The 17,900-nt window shown below is 36.1% G+C and overlaps 1 protein-coding gene across 2 annotated transcripts in view; it reads right to left on the bottom strand.

The window, feature by feature from the left end:
- Nucleotides 1-1,435: 1,435 nt before the first annotated feature.
- SYNE1 (spectrin repeat containing nuclear envelope protein 1) overlaps nucleotides 1,436-17,900 on the bottom strand; it is a 282,683-nt gene continuing 266,218 nt past the window's right edge. For both annotated transcript variants that reach the window (XM_052694476.1, XM_052694484.1), the window contains 9 exons: nucleotides 16,975-17,117; nucleotides 15,972-16,098; nucleotides 14,659-14,870; nucleotides 12,966-13,166; nucleotides 12,501-12,629; nucleotides 11,799-12,011; nucleotides 10,716-10,808; nucleotides 8,865-8,923; nucleotides 1,436-2,532 (listed from right to left, as the gene is read on the bottom strand). In XM_052694476.1, the coding sequence (XP_052550436.1) occupies nucleotides 2,292-2,532; nucleotides 8,865-8,923; nucleotides 10,716-10,808; nucleotides 11,799-12,011; nucleotides 12,501-12,629; nucleotides 12,966-13,166; nucleotides 14,659-14,870; nucleotides 15,972-16,098; nucleotides 16,975-17,117 (1,418 nt within the window). In that variant the 3' untranslated portion in view covers nucleotides 1,436-2,291. The remainder of the gene's footprint in view (nucleotides 2,533-8,864; nucleotides 8,924-10,715; nucleotides 10,809-11,798; nucleotides 12,012-12,500; nucleotides 12,630-12,965; nucleotides 13,167-14,658; nucleotides 14,871-15,971; nucleotides 16,099-16,974; nucleotides 17,118-17,900) is intronic.

Below are 17,900 nucleotides of genomic sequence, written 5' to 3'. Positions count from 1 at the left end.
AATAAATGCAATAAGAAATAAAAAAAAATCAGGATGAAGCTGAGTACAATAAGTAAACAAAAAAACAACAACAAAAAAAAACACCCCAATTCTGCTCACCCCTATAGCCTCCATTAAGCAGGGCACCCTTTTTCATCCATTCTACAAGTTCAGATATGAGCTGCAGGGCAAGGGTGAGCCAAGGAGGTACACACTGGAAAATGGTCAACACCACCAACTAAAATAAGCAACAGTTCACACTGCTCCTCCATAAAGTGTAGGGCTTTGCAGCACTTTCAGCATCATCTTGCTGCCTGGAATTAGAGAGAGCTGTAGAGGAGGAGGATGCTGTGTCAAAATGTAAAAAAATCAGTTCTGAATGGATCATACGTGCACATAATTAGAGATTTCAAAAAGCAGGGACTACAGAATGGCAAAGTAGCTGGCAAAAATCAAATGTCAGATTGCAATTTAAACATGCCAGGTGTTACCCTTTCTATTTTCTGGTATACTCTATTAATTGCACCAAAATCACTGAAACAAAAATCTTATCCTTGTACTCTCCTCTTCCTCCTAAACACCTGCCTTCAAACCTCCTTGCCTCTCCAGTTTTTAAATATCATAAGAAACAAACACAAGTCTCACTTGTGATTTTTTTCCTGCTTCCTTCAGCAGATAAATATGCTGTAGTTTGTAGTTTGATAATCACAACTTCTGTAGTTTGATAATCACAACTACCTTTTAGATAACATCTCCTTCCATGAGATCACAAACAATAGACTGGAAAACATGAATTGGAGGCAACCTTCTCAGTAAATTAGCCTTTTCAGTATAAATAATGCTTTCCTTTAAAAAAAAAAAGAAAAGAAAAATAAATAAAAAAAAAAGCAGCAGCAACCACCCAACAAAAACTCAGCCATCAAAACCACTGTCTGATGAAGGAATGTCCAAAGAATACAGAGACCTGGACTAACAGTTGTAAAGTGAGCTAACTATGAAGTTATTAATGTAGGTGCATTGATTACCATTCCGATAAGTTATGTTACCATAGAGAATGATATCAAAAAAGAGAGGAAAGGTTAATTTTACGAATCCTTAAGCAAATAACAGCTCATTTTTATACTTTAAAAGTGTATTATTTATCTTTGTCTACTCAAATAGTGATTATAGACAGCATAACTTCTGAATATCAATGAAAGAAACTAAGACTGCAGAAGAATATATACTTGTATCAATCCAAGTCTATGTCTCAGACACTGAAGATACCTTGTTGACGTACGGTATCCTTTCCAAGAAAATATTACACTTATCCAAAAAGGGAGCTTTATTTTGGCTCCTCTAAATGCTGTTGTTCAGCTAGTATTATTCTACAGTAGACATAGCACTTTGCCTTGTATATCACCACTTGAGACATTATCCAGATGACCTTATTCTAACATATACTCAATACTGCTAATTTGTTATAGCATTTTTTAATTATTTTTAGAAGTGCAGCTATTTTTCTTTATACCATACATATTCTAAACTTAGAGGCTCTCACAGTTGTCCTTAAAAAGCACGTAGACAAAATATTTTATGTTATCTATAATAAATGCAAAGAAATCAATACAAACAAAACTTGGCTTAGCAAACTGTACATACATAAATATGTTCTTTGTTTTTCAACTCGGCATTCAACATTTTTCTTCATAAAACCTTTTATGATCTCATTTATTACATCCATTTTTTAAACCTTAAAAAAGTGCTTAACAGATTTACACCTTGTACATCCAAAGCAAAGGTTAGAACACCATGCCCAAAACAGATATCACAGGGGATAATACACTGCCATATAAGATCCTTTAAAATTGTATGTTTACAAAGGCTCTAAAAGTTCTTTAGCACTGGCTATTTTATTTACTGTAGATGCTGAGAGGGCAATTAACGAAGATAGGCTAATGGCTCATATAGAGCAGCACACAGGAAAGGATCTACAGTATCCAGTTCTCAGCTATGCATAGTACAGGGCAATGACCTGGGTATTAAGTGGCTAAAAGATCCAGAATGATGGACTGAAGGACATTTAACCCCCACACACATCACATCCTCCTTGGTGCCCAGGATGTAAATACTGAAACAATGCTACTCAGGTAATACGTTCTGCAGTTTGGAACTGATGGACTGATGTGTTACTGAGTGCCAGTAGAAAACGATACAGACACTGTGGTGGCAACAGCAGGTATGTAAAGCTGCCATACTGAATGTTGTCACTTTTTAAAACCACACTGCCTCCTGGCTACTACTCCAGCAAGATCACCTGCTGTCTCACAACTTTATAACGGGGGTGGACCATTCATGTATTTTAACATGGGATGGAAAGAGCGGGCAAAGTTGTTGGCCATTGTACAGCTGTAGTCCTCCTCAGTCATTGGAACCAGGCAAGCCAGCCCGATCAGGAGCAGCAAAAGGAGCTGTAGTGGCAGAGCAGCTCTGAGGACTCTAAGGAAGAAGGATGGGTGCTGCCATGCTGGCCCAGCCTCAGAAGGGAAGGAACCTGAGCCACCTCTTATGGACCTGAGAAAAGAAAATGGACAGGTGAGTAAAACATTGCTGCAGCAGAGGTTGCCCCTGGGTACTCAGCTATCCCTGAAGGCTGGTTTAGGATTTGTACACACTGACTGAAAACAGCAGAGTTATTTTTCACTGAACACTCCCCAACGGTCTTAAGAGATCTCATATGTCTTGACTGGATATGAAAACATCAAATATTCACTATAGAATGGTGAATAACGTGCTCCTTTATCAGTTATAGCGAAGACTCTCCACTTAGAGCACTGAGATATAGAAAATAAACATGCTTGTCACATACGTTCACTACACACTGCCTAAAAAACAATCCTCCTCTTTTAAAATGGAAACTGCATTTGGTTGTCAGAAGTTTCTAAATTCATTTCCTTATATTCCTCAGTGTATAGTGAAATAAGATCCTTATGTCAATATTCAGTTAATTAATACACCAGTCTCCAGGCATTTTATACAAAGTACACTGTATTTTGAATCTTGCACTGAATCAGCTGTTAAAATTTATTTGCTCAACTGACCAGATATCCTCACCATCTGAGTGATTTTCCCCTTTTGTCTTATGGATGTGTGTGGCATACATCTATCATATGTCAATAGAAGACATTTCCAAACATTCCCAAAGGGACACTTCAATTTAAGCATAAAAATATAAGATATTTTTAATAAAAGACAAAGATACAAATTTCACATTTTCCCTTCTGACTGAAACTACCAGAGCTCTAACATACGGATAACAGATTTTGAGGTAAGTGAAGTACTGAAAAGAGAATTTCTGCAAGTTAACATTAGAATGATGGAAAAATATTGTATTTTAGCTAGATAAAAATAGAAGAATTTACAGCCTTTACATCATTAGTTTCAAGAATTCTTCCACGCAAACATTGTTGCAAATTTTGCAATAGACATGTTACTATGAAAGTGTGTATACCTACTGTGGTTATGAAGCCTGAGAAGGCCTATAGATGACTAGGGTATAAGAGATAAAGATACTCATAAGTATGTACTTAGTTTCAACTTAAAGGTATAGGAGATCAGGCCTGCTAGACAAGGTTAAATTCTCCTCAGTCATGCAAATAGGTCATCATGGTATCTCCCTGCCTTCCCCTTCCCCTTTCAAATCGAATCTGAATTGATGTGAAAAAGCATGCAAAGATCAAATATCAACTTCAAAACTATATCAGGCCCCCTTCACACATGATCAGGAAATAATTCTTTCTGTGCTTGAGATTATTTTTATGTCTTGTTCATACATATGTATCATCCTAATATGTTGACTCCAAGAAAGCCAGACAGACTTCATAGAGTTTGTTATGATCAACAGATACAAAGAAAACTTGAGTAAGTTAAATGATTAACTTGACTTAAATGTCTCAGGAAGGAGTGATGATCAAAACAAAAAATCACATACTGTTTGGATCCACGTTATTGTTGCCTGGATGGAAAGCTGCTTATTGAATTATGCAAGATCACATATTAAAAAGAACACACTGAAAGGATATGGCACATTTAACAGCATCAGAGCATTCCATATTAAAGTTCAATTAGATCAGAACTTTACTGTCCAAGAACGCCAAGACAGAGAGTCAATGGGCTGAGGCAGGAACAAAGGGAACAAGGAGTGCTTAATTACCTTCCAAGCATAAAAAAGGCTATATTTCTGTAGCTGGTAACAGCTGTTTCATAATGAGTAAAGTGTGAATTTTCATTGATCCTCCATTGATTGAGTTATTCTGGGGCAGTAGGAGGCATTTCTGTTAAAGCAGAATCAAAATCATCTATCTTTTTGTTTTTTAGGCTTTTCCTATTGGTGCAGTAGAACAGTTTGTTTTATGATTTACTTAAAGCAAAACCAATCAACCAACCCTAATCAAACACCATCACTACAAACAGGAAGAAAGAGTGTAAGTATGTGTGAACTGCATAACTGGTTATAGATTTTCTTTCAAAAATTAACACTTTATGACAAAGAATCTCAAAATACTTCTTCTGCAGTGGAGTAGGATGTTGAACAACAGTTTCTAATACTGGATGGAAAAAATTCAACAAACAAATAATGAAACATGAAAACATCTTCAGAAGGTGAGTTCTAAAAAGTTCAAGTGCTGTACTGTCACAGTTTATTGCAGGTACTCGTCTGTAATGGACATAATTAGCTGAAAAATTGAATGTTCAGCTTAGAGTGTTTAATGGATTTGGTAAGGAAAGAGGGTTAAAAATATACATACACTATTAACAAAAAATGATCATTATAGAGAAGGGGCCAATATCCTATTTACTGCAATCGGAGAAGGGAAAGCTGAAGTACTGTTTACTATTTTTGAGAAAAATGTAATTTCCTTCTCTTGCATCTATCTTCTGCTGTCTCTCATCTGACTGCTCTACCATTTGTCATACTGGCTGCTGTTTCTCAAGGAAAGGAAGACCACCTGCAACTTGCTCCAAGGACAATTCCTGACAACTAAACGAAGTTGGAGGCACAGCTGCAGGTCTGGTCAACTGTAAGCTTCTTCTTGCCAAGAAATCTCATTAACTAACCTCAGAACTGCAACCAATAGTTAATCTTACTGTGGGAGTTTTTCTAATGTCAGAGAAATTGAAGCTCTTTCTGAAGCATTTCAAGAGAGGAGAACCTAATTTACCAGGCTATAGATCAGATGAGCAAAATGAACTTTAATTTCATCTCAGATGAGTACCTTCACTTAAAGATGACTGATTTTTTTTTTAAATCATTATTTATTTATTCTGAGAAGAAAAATATGGTTGAACTAATCCATCTGGACTGCAGAAAACATCCGAAATATTATAACAGAAGAATTTATCATTCAAGCAAATTATAAGAATAAATGGAGTTTAATGGGGAAGTGGTAAGGAGACAACAGTCATATTGAGGGTCACTACTGGGATAGTAGAATATTATTACTGGAGTTAATCAAAGATGAGTCTGAATTTAATACATTTATGAAAAGAGTGCTGCACAGAATGTAAGAACAGCAAAATTAATTTTTAGGATGACAGAAGATGAAAGTCTTTGTGAATACAAAATAGGATTGGCTTATTACACAAAGAAAAGTGGGTGACGACTTCAGTGGTCGACGACTTCAGTGGTCAGATATAGGCTGAAGAAGTATAGCAAAGAATTTAAGATTACAGTATGCAAAGTAGCAATAAAACCTTCTGCTATACATTTGGAAGTTCACACTGATGGTAGTGAAGAAAGAAATTTAGAGCTGTTGTTTGACAAATAGGTAAAAGACAATGATGTAAAATAGCTGTGAAAAGAAACCAATTCCACTGATGATGATTTTATTAAGATGGAGCTCACTAAAGTTATGAGGTGGTATGATGTTCTGCCCTTGAGAGCATGCAATGATTCCTCTTGTTGGCTTGAGACTCTCTAAAAGCGACTGTGATTGGCTGAGTTACGAATTCACTTCTCTGCCTACCTCTCACAATCATGTGACTCCAATCTCACCCTGGCTTAGAAGAGACAAGTGCTCATATAGGTAGTTAAATAAGAATTTTAACAAAAAAGTAAGTGAGAATAAAGGAAAGAGCAGGGAGAATAACAATGACAATCCAAGTGAAAACCTCCTATCTAAACTACTGCATGGCAATGACTGCCGTTTTGTGGCCAAAGCCATGAAGAGTTCTGTGGCCTGGTCTGCTCCAAGAACAGCAAGTGAGCTTTAAACATCCACTAGTCATTTGGGAAGGCTTGGGCAGAGCAGGAAATGGAGGTTGGCACCGTGGCGCCAAGACATGAATAGAGCTGCTCAAGAGAGACAATGTAAACAGTCCTGAGCAAATTGAACAATTATTTTAATCTTTTTAACATTTTAATTACCTCAAAAAATCCACAGGCACAGATCCAGGTATGCATTTACGACAGCTCTATTATACTGATGAAGGAAGAGGAGCTGCTTCTTGGATTTGCTTTTCCTACTTAATGCAGCAACACTAATACCTCTCAAAGGAGTGTTTGATTAAATCCACAGTGTTACTTACAACTTGCTTAGCATCATCCTACGTAGGCTTTTTTTTTTTTTTCTTTCTGCTGTGATAATGGAAAGGCAAAGCGATAGCACATTTGGTATACATAAAACATGATCCCTTAAAGAACTTCCTTTCACAACCACCTATGTGATACACATTTTAAAACTGACTTGAGTTCTCCTGTATACTAAACTCTAACAGGGTTTGCTGATCCAGTGCAAGATCAAACACAAAATACTCTGATCAGAGGCATGTCAAAATATTAAAGAACACAGTGACAGCTTGTACTGCTTTATCAGTTAAAACCACATTATACATCAGCCACAACCTGTCTGGCTTGCGCATTTGATTAAACTTCCTATTCAGCAGTGACTCATTCGTATTCCATGCTTGTCTGAATGACAAATTGAACATTGTTTTGTACTGCTACAAGATGTGTTAATAAACAGTGCTGGAGAGACTTGATCTGAAAGGTGCCGCACCAATGCCACTGCTAGAATAAAGGCTGATCTCAAAGCAGCAAAGCACTGCTAGCTGTGCTCTGAGCCAGCTGCTCACACCTACAGCAAGAAATCTTCTCAACAGGTTGGCATAGGCTGTTGGACCATACAGGAGAGGGGAAGAATGAACGCAGTATGTTTCTTGAGTACAGTGTTGCTAGCGCAAGCATGCTTATCTGCCACAGACACTCTCCATTCCTCTTAGCTGTTAATGGCTGCAGAGTAAAGCCCCACTCTTCCCTTTTCCCATTCCCTGTAAGAAACAGAATGCCAAGCTTCATAGCAGATGGAGCTGGAAAAATTCTCTTTCTCTTACAGGCAGAAAGATGGTATGTATGTATGTCACCTATTTTCTATGTGGTTTCATTATGTTTCAAAGGCAAAAAAAAAAAAAAAAAAAATAAAAAATCCCTAAAAGCAAGACAGAATCTTAATGTCTGTGGAAGCAGTCAAAGATGCTTTATCTGTTCTATCTGCTGTTATGTGCTGTTAGTTTTGCAACTACAACACCACTCACAGTAGCTAGCCGTACTTACAGAGCAAACAATTTATTAAAAATAAATGTCTATGAGAACATCCAAATGTAAGTATTTTACTTATTATTTAATTCATATTTTGATTAATAAAACACTTATTTTACTTACGGAAAAAAATAGTAACCTCAAAGTATTTTTTGCTGCCTGGCTATTGCTCAATCTCTGTATTAAATGTCATGTTGCTTTCCTTCCAACCTCAAATCTTTCTCTTCAATGGGAGTTGCAATTAAGATGTAGTGCATGTTTTTATATGGAGAATAAATGACCGTTAGGACTTATAACTGTAAGTACAAATGTATCTTGCTCATACTTTATGATTATTTTAGGTTCCCTTTTCAATGCCTAAGATGCTGGAATAGCATGAGAGTTCCACTTAATACATACTGTGTATATATGCCTGTTGATTTACTACAGTTATTTTTTTAAATTTTGTAGCTCTACAGGCTAGTGATTTGATCAGTGAAAGAGCGAAAGTACACATATCACACTGACAACAACAAAGAACGCAGAAGCACCGTTAGCTGCAGAGATGACAGGTTGCTGGAAACAAGGTGGAAAGCAAGAAGCTGTAGCTGCATGTCTGCTCTCTACTGGTCAGAGAGAGATAGGGCAGTGCTGCTCCCTGAGCACTACACGGATGCAAACACTAGGCAAGAGTCATGGCAGTATTAGCACATTAAGTTGCAGTCTTCTGACGGGGAGAGGAAGTGACCCCAAGTTTAAAACCCCTCGAATTATGACTTAATTTTGAATGCTATGTACTGAAAACCCACAAACTGGACAAAACATTTCAGAACAGGAAAAAAACCAAAACAAAACAAAAAACAAACAAACAAACAATCAACAACAACAACAAAAAAAAACCAACGGATGTTAGTATGTCTCATCCAGATCTGTGGGTTTTTGTGATTTCTAGAACACTGGCCTATTACCTGCCTTAATTTAATATCTAGAGGTAAAGAGGATGATGAAAAGTGTTTGCCACGAACTGACTGGCATTTCTGTTAAATTATGCCAAAATCATTATTAGATATTGTGAGTGTGAACACAGACTCACCACATGAAAAACAAATGTCTATTGCATGTCCTTTCCAGGAAGCAAAAGCTGCAGATTTTCAAGAATTAGCCAGTATTTCTATTCATAAAGAATATGGAATAATTGATAGCACTTTTTGCCAAACTAGTAAAAAAGGGAAGTTTTCAGACTAAGTGTGGACAGATGAGAATCACAGCCAATTTCCATCATCCTCTTACGGTTCTAGAACAGAGTGCGGAAACCAGGAGAATAAGGTACCTGCTATGTGGACTGCTGACAGAGGGTCCAGGCTGTGAGAGACTACATTTGCCCCGTGGCTGTTTGCAATGAACAGGGGGTAAAGAAAGAAGAATGTTCAGTCCAGGCAAATAAAGACAAGCTACTGATGAAACTAAATTAAAAGTGCAGCAAAGGAAACAAAAACAAATCAAATGAAGTGATTGATACCCATGAACCAAGGAAACTGGCTTTTCTTTGTTTCTGAGTCTGAAAATGATTGGAACATATACAGTGAAACAAATAAAATTTTAGCCGTTCCTTTTCGAGCCAGGAACTCTGAATTAAAAATAAAAAAAATAAAAAATAAAAAACCAGTGGCAATTCAGCCGAAAGAATTTAGAATGTGAAATTGAAACTGAGTGGAATATGGGGAAATATAGACATCTCAAAATGTATTTGCAAAAAAATTAATATTACTAATTCTTAGGGATAAAAATATGGTCGAAAGGCCTCCCTCTAGTGTCTGGCCTCTTTTCCATCACCTTCCCCATAAAGTCAAATAACTGTAGGCACATTCCTACACCTAGAATTGCTGGAATACTTAATGAATTTAGATGACTATCAGTCTGATGGAAATTTAGTATTAGTATTTATTTATTTATTTAGCATCAGCATATTTGGAACAGAAATTCTAAACAACATCACAGCAGCCTCCAAAAATCTACTTGAAAAGAAAACAGAAGCCTAAAAAGCAGACAATTTTGAGTTAGTTATATAGCCCAAGTAGTCATAAAATCTAGCTATACATTATGAAGAAAAATGAAAAAAATGTAGTCATGTACATGAACACTAAAAAATTAGACAAATGTTTATTAAAATGTTCAGATGATCTATTATAATTCTACATACTCTTGAGAAAAAGATTTTATGGTAAGACACTTTTCTATTTCCTGTTATGATCAGGGATTCTCTAGTTACATCTGTGATATCAGAGTTTTTATTAATTAAGTTCAAATTCAAAAGTTGAAAAATTGATTTCTGTAGCGAAGTCTAAAGATTAATGTTCTTTTCTTATGTTTGAAAAGCCAGTATTCCTTTACATTCTCATACTAGAATCTAAAAGGAAACTAGTGAATGTAAAAAAAACCAAACCAAACAAACAGTAATTCAAGAGCCATACAGTTTATCAAGACAGAACTCAGAGGCTTTACAAAAAGTGCAAATGGAAAAAAAAATTATGATCTTTTTATAAACTAAAGAAAAAAGTGAAGTAATCAACCAATAGAATTGCAGAAAAAGACAAAATAATTGCAGTTCCATTTTGGGCTTAGAGTATGGAAGTGTTAAGTACTAGGCATGTATTTGCTACATTTCTTGAATTTTGTGCCAGCGATGTAAACAGGCAACTCCAGAGCTGCCATCACAGCCATTGGTTAGGTCCTGTTCAGCTAGCTGTTTTGAACAAAGTTGTATGCCCTTCAGCTCTATTTAACCATTCATCAAAAGCCTCAATAAGAAATTCTTATTGAGGTTCTCAATGAAGCAGCTCTCTGAAGAGAAGGCCAAACAGAAATGGAGGACTGATTATACCAGACAAGACCGGACTTCGGGATGCTGCCATCACTAGAGCAAAATACAAGAGACATGACATGCCATACCATGGTAAACCAACCACACTGACAGCCCTGGTTTTAGATAGTATTTGCCAATTCTGATTTCATGCAGGATGGGATATGTAGCACGATCAGGGAAAGCAGCTGTGTTTTTTCTTAATTTATGTCATTTCCTTTCCTGTCAAGTGAGATGGGGGGCCTTTCAGCTGGCTAGAGCTACTGTAGACATCTAGACTCCCACCCAGCAGATGATAGAAAGTTGATGACTTAAAATTACCGTTCTCTGTCTGCTTGGTGTACTTTGTCCAGATACAGGACTCACTGAGCCTGATGTGTCTAGTTCATCAGCAGAGGACCAAGAGGACAAATCCTAAATTCAGAAGGAATGGAATCAGACCACCTGTTCAGGTAAGCAAACTCAAAAAACCCAATAACCCCAGAGTGAAATCTTTACCGCATTATTTCCAAAACAAAACAAAACAAACAAACAACAACAAAAACAAAAACAAACCCACCCCAAACAGTTAATATTTGTTAGCAATTTTTACAAGATTCAGGAATTACATGTTGTCTCTGTTGCTCCTGAAGAGAAACAAACATATAGCTAGAAGTTAATTGTATTAGGTGAAGCATTTTCTGCTAAGGGCAATACAGGGAAAAAGTAGGGTTTTTTGATTGGCTTTTAATCACTGGAAGAGGCAGTAACCATCATGATTTCACTCCAACAGACAAGAACTCACTAGAAGTGAAAACAGCCAAACTCTCATGCCTCATGAACTCTTCTAATCTAAGGCTTTAAATAAAATGTAGAGTTTGAAAGTGAATAGAGAGCCTTGAAAACCTAACTTTGTGCCACCTGTCACTGTTGGTGAACTTGCATGCATAACTCCCCAAATACCTTGAACTACAAGATAACTTGAGAAGATTTGCAGTACAGCTCAACACTGAGGGAGATCAGTTAGCCAATTACAGGATTTATTTTATGCCTCTTATTATTTTTTTCTTCAGATTGAAATACATTTTCCTTTCAGGTGAAAACTGACATTATAATTTTCAATACTGCAGCTAGAATAATTATCTCACATACTTTGCCAATTCACTGAGTCAGTAATGGCAGAATGAGAAAACCAAGATAACTGGTAACTTGCTATACAAAATAGCAAAAAACTGCTGGATTAAAAAATTGCAAGAATGTTTACATTATAACAATTTCTTTGTGATATTCAGGATTAAATGTGTACCATTCTTGATAAGTAATGCAAACAACAGAAAAAAACGGCCAACAGCACTGATCAGAGAAATGTAGTTAAAGCAGCATGAAATGTGCCCAAGAAGCAGCAAGGAATAAAGAGACACTCACCAACTGACTACTTGAAATGTCTAGAGCTTTCTCTAGGTCTTTTATGTGACGTATGACTTCTTTCAAGAGGAGCTTAAGTCTGTTTCCAATGACATGCACCTTTTCTTTGGCTTCAAGGCAGTCCTTGCCTTCAGCATTGACTAACAATTGGCAGGACATATCTTGCAGTGACGCCACTTTCAACTGAGATTCCAGCAGTTCACGTCTGATTTGCTATTGCAAGGGCAAGCAGCAAATTTTTTAAATTGAATTTATTTTTGAAAGAAAAAAATAAAGAGCAAAGAATTCATAAAACCAGTCACTTGAAATTAAAGAAATGTAAAGAAAAAAGAAGGAATCAACATTTCCAGGCCTGAGAAGCTCTAGGTAACTGTTAGGTAAAATAGGTAACTGTTCACTTAAAATTTGAAGAATAGCTTGTGATTCATCCTTTGACTGCTTAATACTTTTGTTGTTTGTATCAAATTCTCACTAAGGGAAACAAAACACTAAAAGCAAAATGACAGCAACACAGACAGCAGCGAGGCTGCTCGAGTTTTTAAATCTCCAGTTCTGCTATTGAAGGAAATGACAAAGCTAGTTGCTGACCTCATTCCCATAGCTATGAGTCCTCACACAATATACAGTGCTAACTCTGATGAGAAAGATACATTTTTTTCTGATGATGAGCTTTGGAAGAAAAAGGGATAATTATAGCCATACCATTAGAAGTCTGTGATGATCCTGTAGGACTTCTGAATCCAGGTTTGGATTGATGGGCACAATCTCATTTTTTCTTCTGTCAATATTCTCTAACCAGAGCAGCAAACCATGGCTCATTTCATGGAAATCCTGTAAATGATGAGTTTATACCAGACATGCAGCAGAGATACAGCAGTTAAATTTCTGTTTTCAGTTTATCCCGTAATAGGTCCTGCTTAGGTTGAATTCTGTAACTTACAAGAAAGCGCAGAATAGTATATGAGAATAATATTCAAGTGATGACAAACTTAGAAAATATTGCTCTGGAAACATATGCTTCAATGTAGTGCACATGTATCTCTTTGATGAAGTTGTATTATCTTGCACAGGCAAGTTCCAGACAGGACAATAAGCACATCAGGTAACTATATGGTTTACATCTTTGACATGTTAAATGCTGACCATTTAAATAGACACAGTACAGACCTGGCACTGCATTAATGCATCTTGCAGTGAGCAGCGCCAATCTTCGATCATACTGCATACGTGATCCCAGCAGATGTTCATCTGAGACAGGCGCTCTTGGAGTTTTTTACTTTCTTCACTGTCAGATTGAGTAAATTCTGAGCTGCACAAGTTGATGGATAAGATGATAGCTTTGCGGTTATCAATTGCCTTCTGCAGCTCCTTAATGATAAGGAATAGGGGGACAGAATGAAGAAAGAGATTAGTAAAACATGCAGCTTTCAGAAAAATCAAACAGAGAAGGTACAAAAAGAATGTAATCATTTGCCTTCTGCAACTGCATAATGCATCTTACTGTAATAGTCCCCTTTGCTCTGTGTATGAGATTTCTGTGCTCACTGTGTGACTCTGAAAGTGTTCACTGTTGATCTATTAAAGTTTTACTGTGAGCATAAACTAGAACAAGCCAATTAAACTTTTAAAAGGCTGAAGTCATAGTTGAATTATGAAGATCTGGCAAATACTTCAGATATTTTAGACAGGGAGGGCCCAAGAAAATTGAAGGAGTTGTAAGACAATTGTACTTCTGCTCACAATAAAACTTTTGCCCTCACTTCTCAGTTGTGCTGATAAACAAAAAAACCCAACATGTTTTCAAGTGGAAACTGCTGTCAGCAGTGTTTTAAAATAAAAGCTTTTACTGAGGGAAAGGAAAACATACAAGGAGTATAAACAACTTACTCCAATTTATAGAAGCAGAACATGTATAAAAACTGATTTGTTTATATTGGAAGCCACAAAAGAAACCCCACCTCTTTTGGTTTGGAGGGCACTAATGGGCTTTCCAAGAGTGGGTGAGATAAGGACAGGATTCTTATGAAATGTACCCTTTTCCACCTAGTTTACAGCATTTACTTAAAAGCCCCATGTCACAGTGACCTCTGTAGTACTTATGGGAACTATATTTGGACTGCAGTGAAGACCAACACTAATATGCTTTAAATGGATCATCATTGGAAACAGTCTTTACTATCTTTCCACCTCATTCCTAGCATAGGTTACAGTGCATTTTGACATTGGCCCAACATTTTTGTGCCCAAGCTTATGAGATGCTAATAACTGAATGGGAAGCTGTGGAGCACCACATTTGCAGACCTTTATAGCTGCAAAATAGCCAGAAGAGATCATAAAGGCAATATTCAGATCCTGATGCACCTGAGAAAATTGAAGAAGCAATAAGAGTATTTCAATGTGAGACCATTTTTTTTCCTAAACTGTACTGAATGACACCAGTGAGTTAGGCTAGAGCTCATTTGGCACTCTCTCCTTCCTCCACACAAGATATGTTCCAAAGAGGCATTTATTTGAAAATAGCTATTTTGTTGCCAGCTTGAATAGATTTTATTTAACTTGGCTTTATTTTCCTTTCATCAGCTTAGATAACTGCTTCAATTATCCGTGCATTCTGGAATTAGAGAATAGCCACAGAATTACTATTTCAAAAATTAATTTGGATTAAATACTAAATACCACTGGTATTAGTATTTTCTGCCAAAAGGTTATTCATAAAATCACATTGAAATTACTGATTTCAGTCATCAGCTATGTAAAAAACAGAGCATTCCAGCTGCAACTGTCAGAAACCTCACTAACATACATGTTGCATTCAGGTCTCTTTACGAAGTAAATAATGGAAAAGAAAAACAGAACTCACTTTCAATTTTCTAATCCTGAGCTCGATAGTTTGTATGTCAGTACTGAGATCAAGGCAGCGGAGCTTCTCCAGTTCTTCCTCTGTTTCTCCTAACCAAGCCCAAATGCTATTAAGGTCAGAATTGAACTGCTGCCATTGCTGAAGGTTCTGCTTCATCCTTAGCTCCTTGCTTAGAGCTTGGGCCTGGATTAATTCCCATCGGTCAATTACACCTGGAATGATGAACAACAAATTCAACAAAAGTGAAAAAAAACCATCCAAAACCCTAATCCAGCAAATACCACACTGAAAACTAAATTATGTTGGAAAGAATAAGTAGTCTTGATGAGTGACTGGGCAGCAAGAAATTTTACCACTTTCTTACATCAACAATTAATGACTTTACAGAATTAAATAAATATATACAAGTGTCATGGGTGATCATAGAATGAACAAATCATAGAATAGTTTTTGGGTGGGAAGGGCCTTTAAGATCATCTAGTTCCAAATTCCCTGCAATACGCAGGGACGGGACACAACCTCTCACTAGGTTATGCTAGTATATAGATATAATAAATCAGTATAACTGCAAACAAGTTACATTCTGAATATATCTAACTAGCCAAATACTATTTTCATTAGTATTTGTAACTCTCACAATTTAATATTCCCATATCATCATGTTTGCTTAAGCTACTGTTGATGTACTGGATACTTATCTCTGCTAAAAAAATTAACAAATTAAGTCTATTTATTCTTACTACTTGAAATGCTATGTCTTAGAGAAGGATAAGTTGTATCATATCATCAACTTAAGATTAAAAATAATATTTATTAAAATAGACTGCATGAATAGCATATTATGCCAAACTGAGAACTGAGACATAGCCTTCACTGTAAAAAATCCATAATTTTATATGATTATTTTTACCAGATAAAAATAAATTTCTGTATTGTTGACAGCTAATACAATAAAAAGTGGAAAGTAATACTAGAAGAAACGAATTATGACTTACATGTTTTGTAGGGCAATATAAGAAATCATTTTTCAAAAGAGAACATTCAATAAAAACGCACTGCATCTGCATGGACTTTTCTAAAGGCCTATAGCTACATCTCATTATAGGAAAGGGTTCTTAAAATGCACTTGCAGGCATAATGTCTTCACTAGATGTATAAAAGTAATACTTACTATCCCTACTTCATTTTAAGAGATGTTAAACAGAACATAACAGATAGCTATGTAATACCAAGCTCTACTTCAGAAAAAAACCATTGCATATATTTGCTGTTTCTCATAATTGCTTTCCATCAGAGAACTAAATGTCACTTACCAGCTGTTTGTGTTTCAGTACTGTTCAGATTAATAAGGCCAGATAATTTTTCCTCTTCTTCTTTCAGCTTATATCCAAGCCTTTTTACTGAGTCTATGCTTCCACTGCATTCACTTAGTAGCTTCATCTGTATTAAGAAACAAACAAAAAATCCCATCTCAATCCCATCAGTCACAGGAAAAATGAAAATTGCAATGCAGCTTTCAAAATTTCCAGCAAGTAGGTCAAGGTGTGAAGAGAAAAATCTATTTAACAATTTGCCCTAGCAGTAGCAAAGAGTTCTGTGTGAAAATTATAAAGACTTTGTGTATATTTTCAGATGAATTAGAAACAACTCAGTGCCTCTGTGCCAAATAATACCGGAGGGCTGCAGGTGACATTAATTATAAATGTTAAGACATTAGAAAATATGATTAAGAAAATAAATATCTGTATGGAAATATTACTATGCGTCCAAGCATCTAATCTTTCAACTCTGTCAGGAGAAATGTGGTCTGAATAATTTATAGAGAGATTTTTCTTCCAGAAAACCTCTCTGAGAAAGTTTTTCAATCATAGATTCCATATATGCAACATGATGCATATTTATTATTTTGGATCAAGATGAATATTGGGCACTAAACTATGAAACTCGCTTTTAAAAGTGGAGGAATTTTAAATAATATCAACATTAAATGGATTATATCACATGTGTAAGAAATTAGTTTAGGACATATAAAAAATCCATCATATTAAAATAAATCCCCTGGAGTCATGTTCCTGTAAACTTACACTACTGTAAAACTCTAATAATGTAAACAACAAAGCATGTGGTCACAACTAGTAAACATAAGTCTGAGAAGCAGCAATATCTAATTGCTATGTTGAAACAGCTACATTTCTTTCAACAGCAAATCTAAATTTGGTGTGCTTATTTGATTTGTGCTTCAATATATTGCACTGTGACTAAGAACAGAAATTTTTTTAGTAATGTCAGCATGTAATGAAATGCAAGCACACGCACATATCCTTTGTAAGTGGCATCCAGCTCTGGTCCTGTAGGTGTTTTGCTGCGGATGATGTTTTCTGTTTGCTGTATTTGGAAACGACTGGTATCTAAAGCTTTGTCCAGCTGTCGTATATGTGCTTCTAGGGCACCAGGTTCTCCTGTACCAAAAACCAAACAACAAAAAAGAGTGATTGCCATCCAAGTTGTCTAGAACTTTTCTCTACTTTTTGCCCAAGCAGAGTATATGTCAGGAATACTAGATGGTAAAGGAGAAACACAACTGCAACTGCATGAGCAATACAACGTCAAAGCAAAAGAATAACTAGTTCCATTAGGCCATGGTTAGCAATCTTCCTAGGACAGATCATCAAACAAATGAATGTGGTTTCCATAAACATATGAAGAAAGAGTTCATTTTCAAGCAGGCTTGCAAAATATTCTGAAAGAACAGTTTCCCTCAGAGAGTCCCTCATCAGTCTGGAAGCAAAGTATATACAATTTCTAAGACTAAAACTGATAAAGTAATATTGCTTTAATTGTGTTATCAAGATCCAGAGATGACTGGATTTTTTGGATGGCCACAGTGAGTAGTCCTCGAATGATTAAAACAACCACATTAAGCAGCACTTTTTTTTTTCTCCAAGCTTTGATAAAAATGCTTAATACAGCTATTCTACCAGGTTGTTTAGACACGTACCAATGTTTTTGAAACAGGATTAACTTGAATTTTCTATATAAAGATCAAGTGAATTTTGTGATATGAATCAGATACAGCCAATTCTGACTGAAGCAGTCTGCAGCCTAGAGGACCATGTGAGGTTCCTCTTATTCATATTCTATCATTGTGACTAATTTCCATTTGTTTACAAAGACGGTCTGAATTAGTTTATGAAAACAAGTTTGAAAGCATGCATAGAGAAAAGAAGCCTTCTGTCCAGCTA

The sequence above is a fragment of the Tympanuchus pallidicinctus genome, unplaced genomic scaffold, assembly GCF_026119805.1.
Source record: "Tympanuchus pallidicinctus isolate F22 unplaced genomic scaffold, pur_lepc_1.0 scaffold1, whole genome shotgun sequence".
NCBI classification, from domain to species: Eukaryota; Metazoa; Chordata; class Aves; order Galliformes; family Phasianidae; genus Tympanuchus; species Tympanuchus pallidicinctus.
The sequence above is the reverse complement of the archived record's forward strand: the minus strand, read 5'-3'. Positions and strand labels throughout refer to the sequence as shown.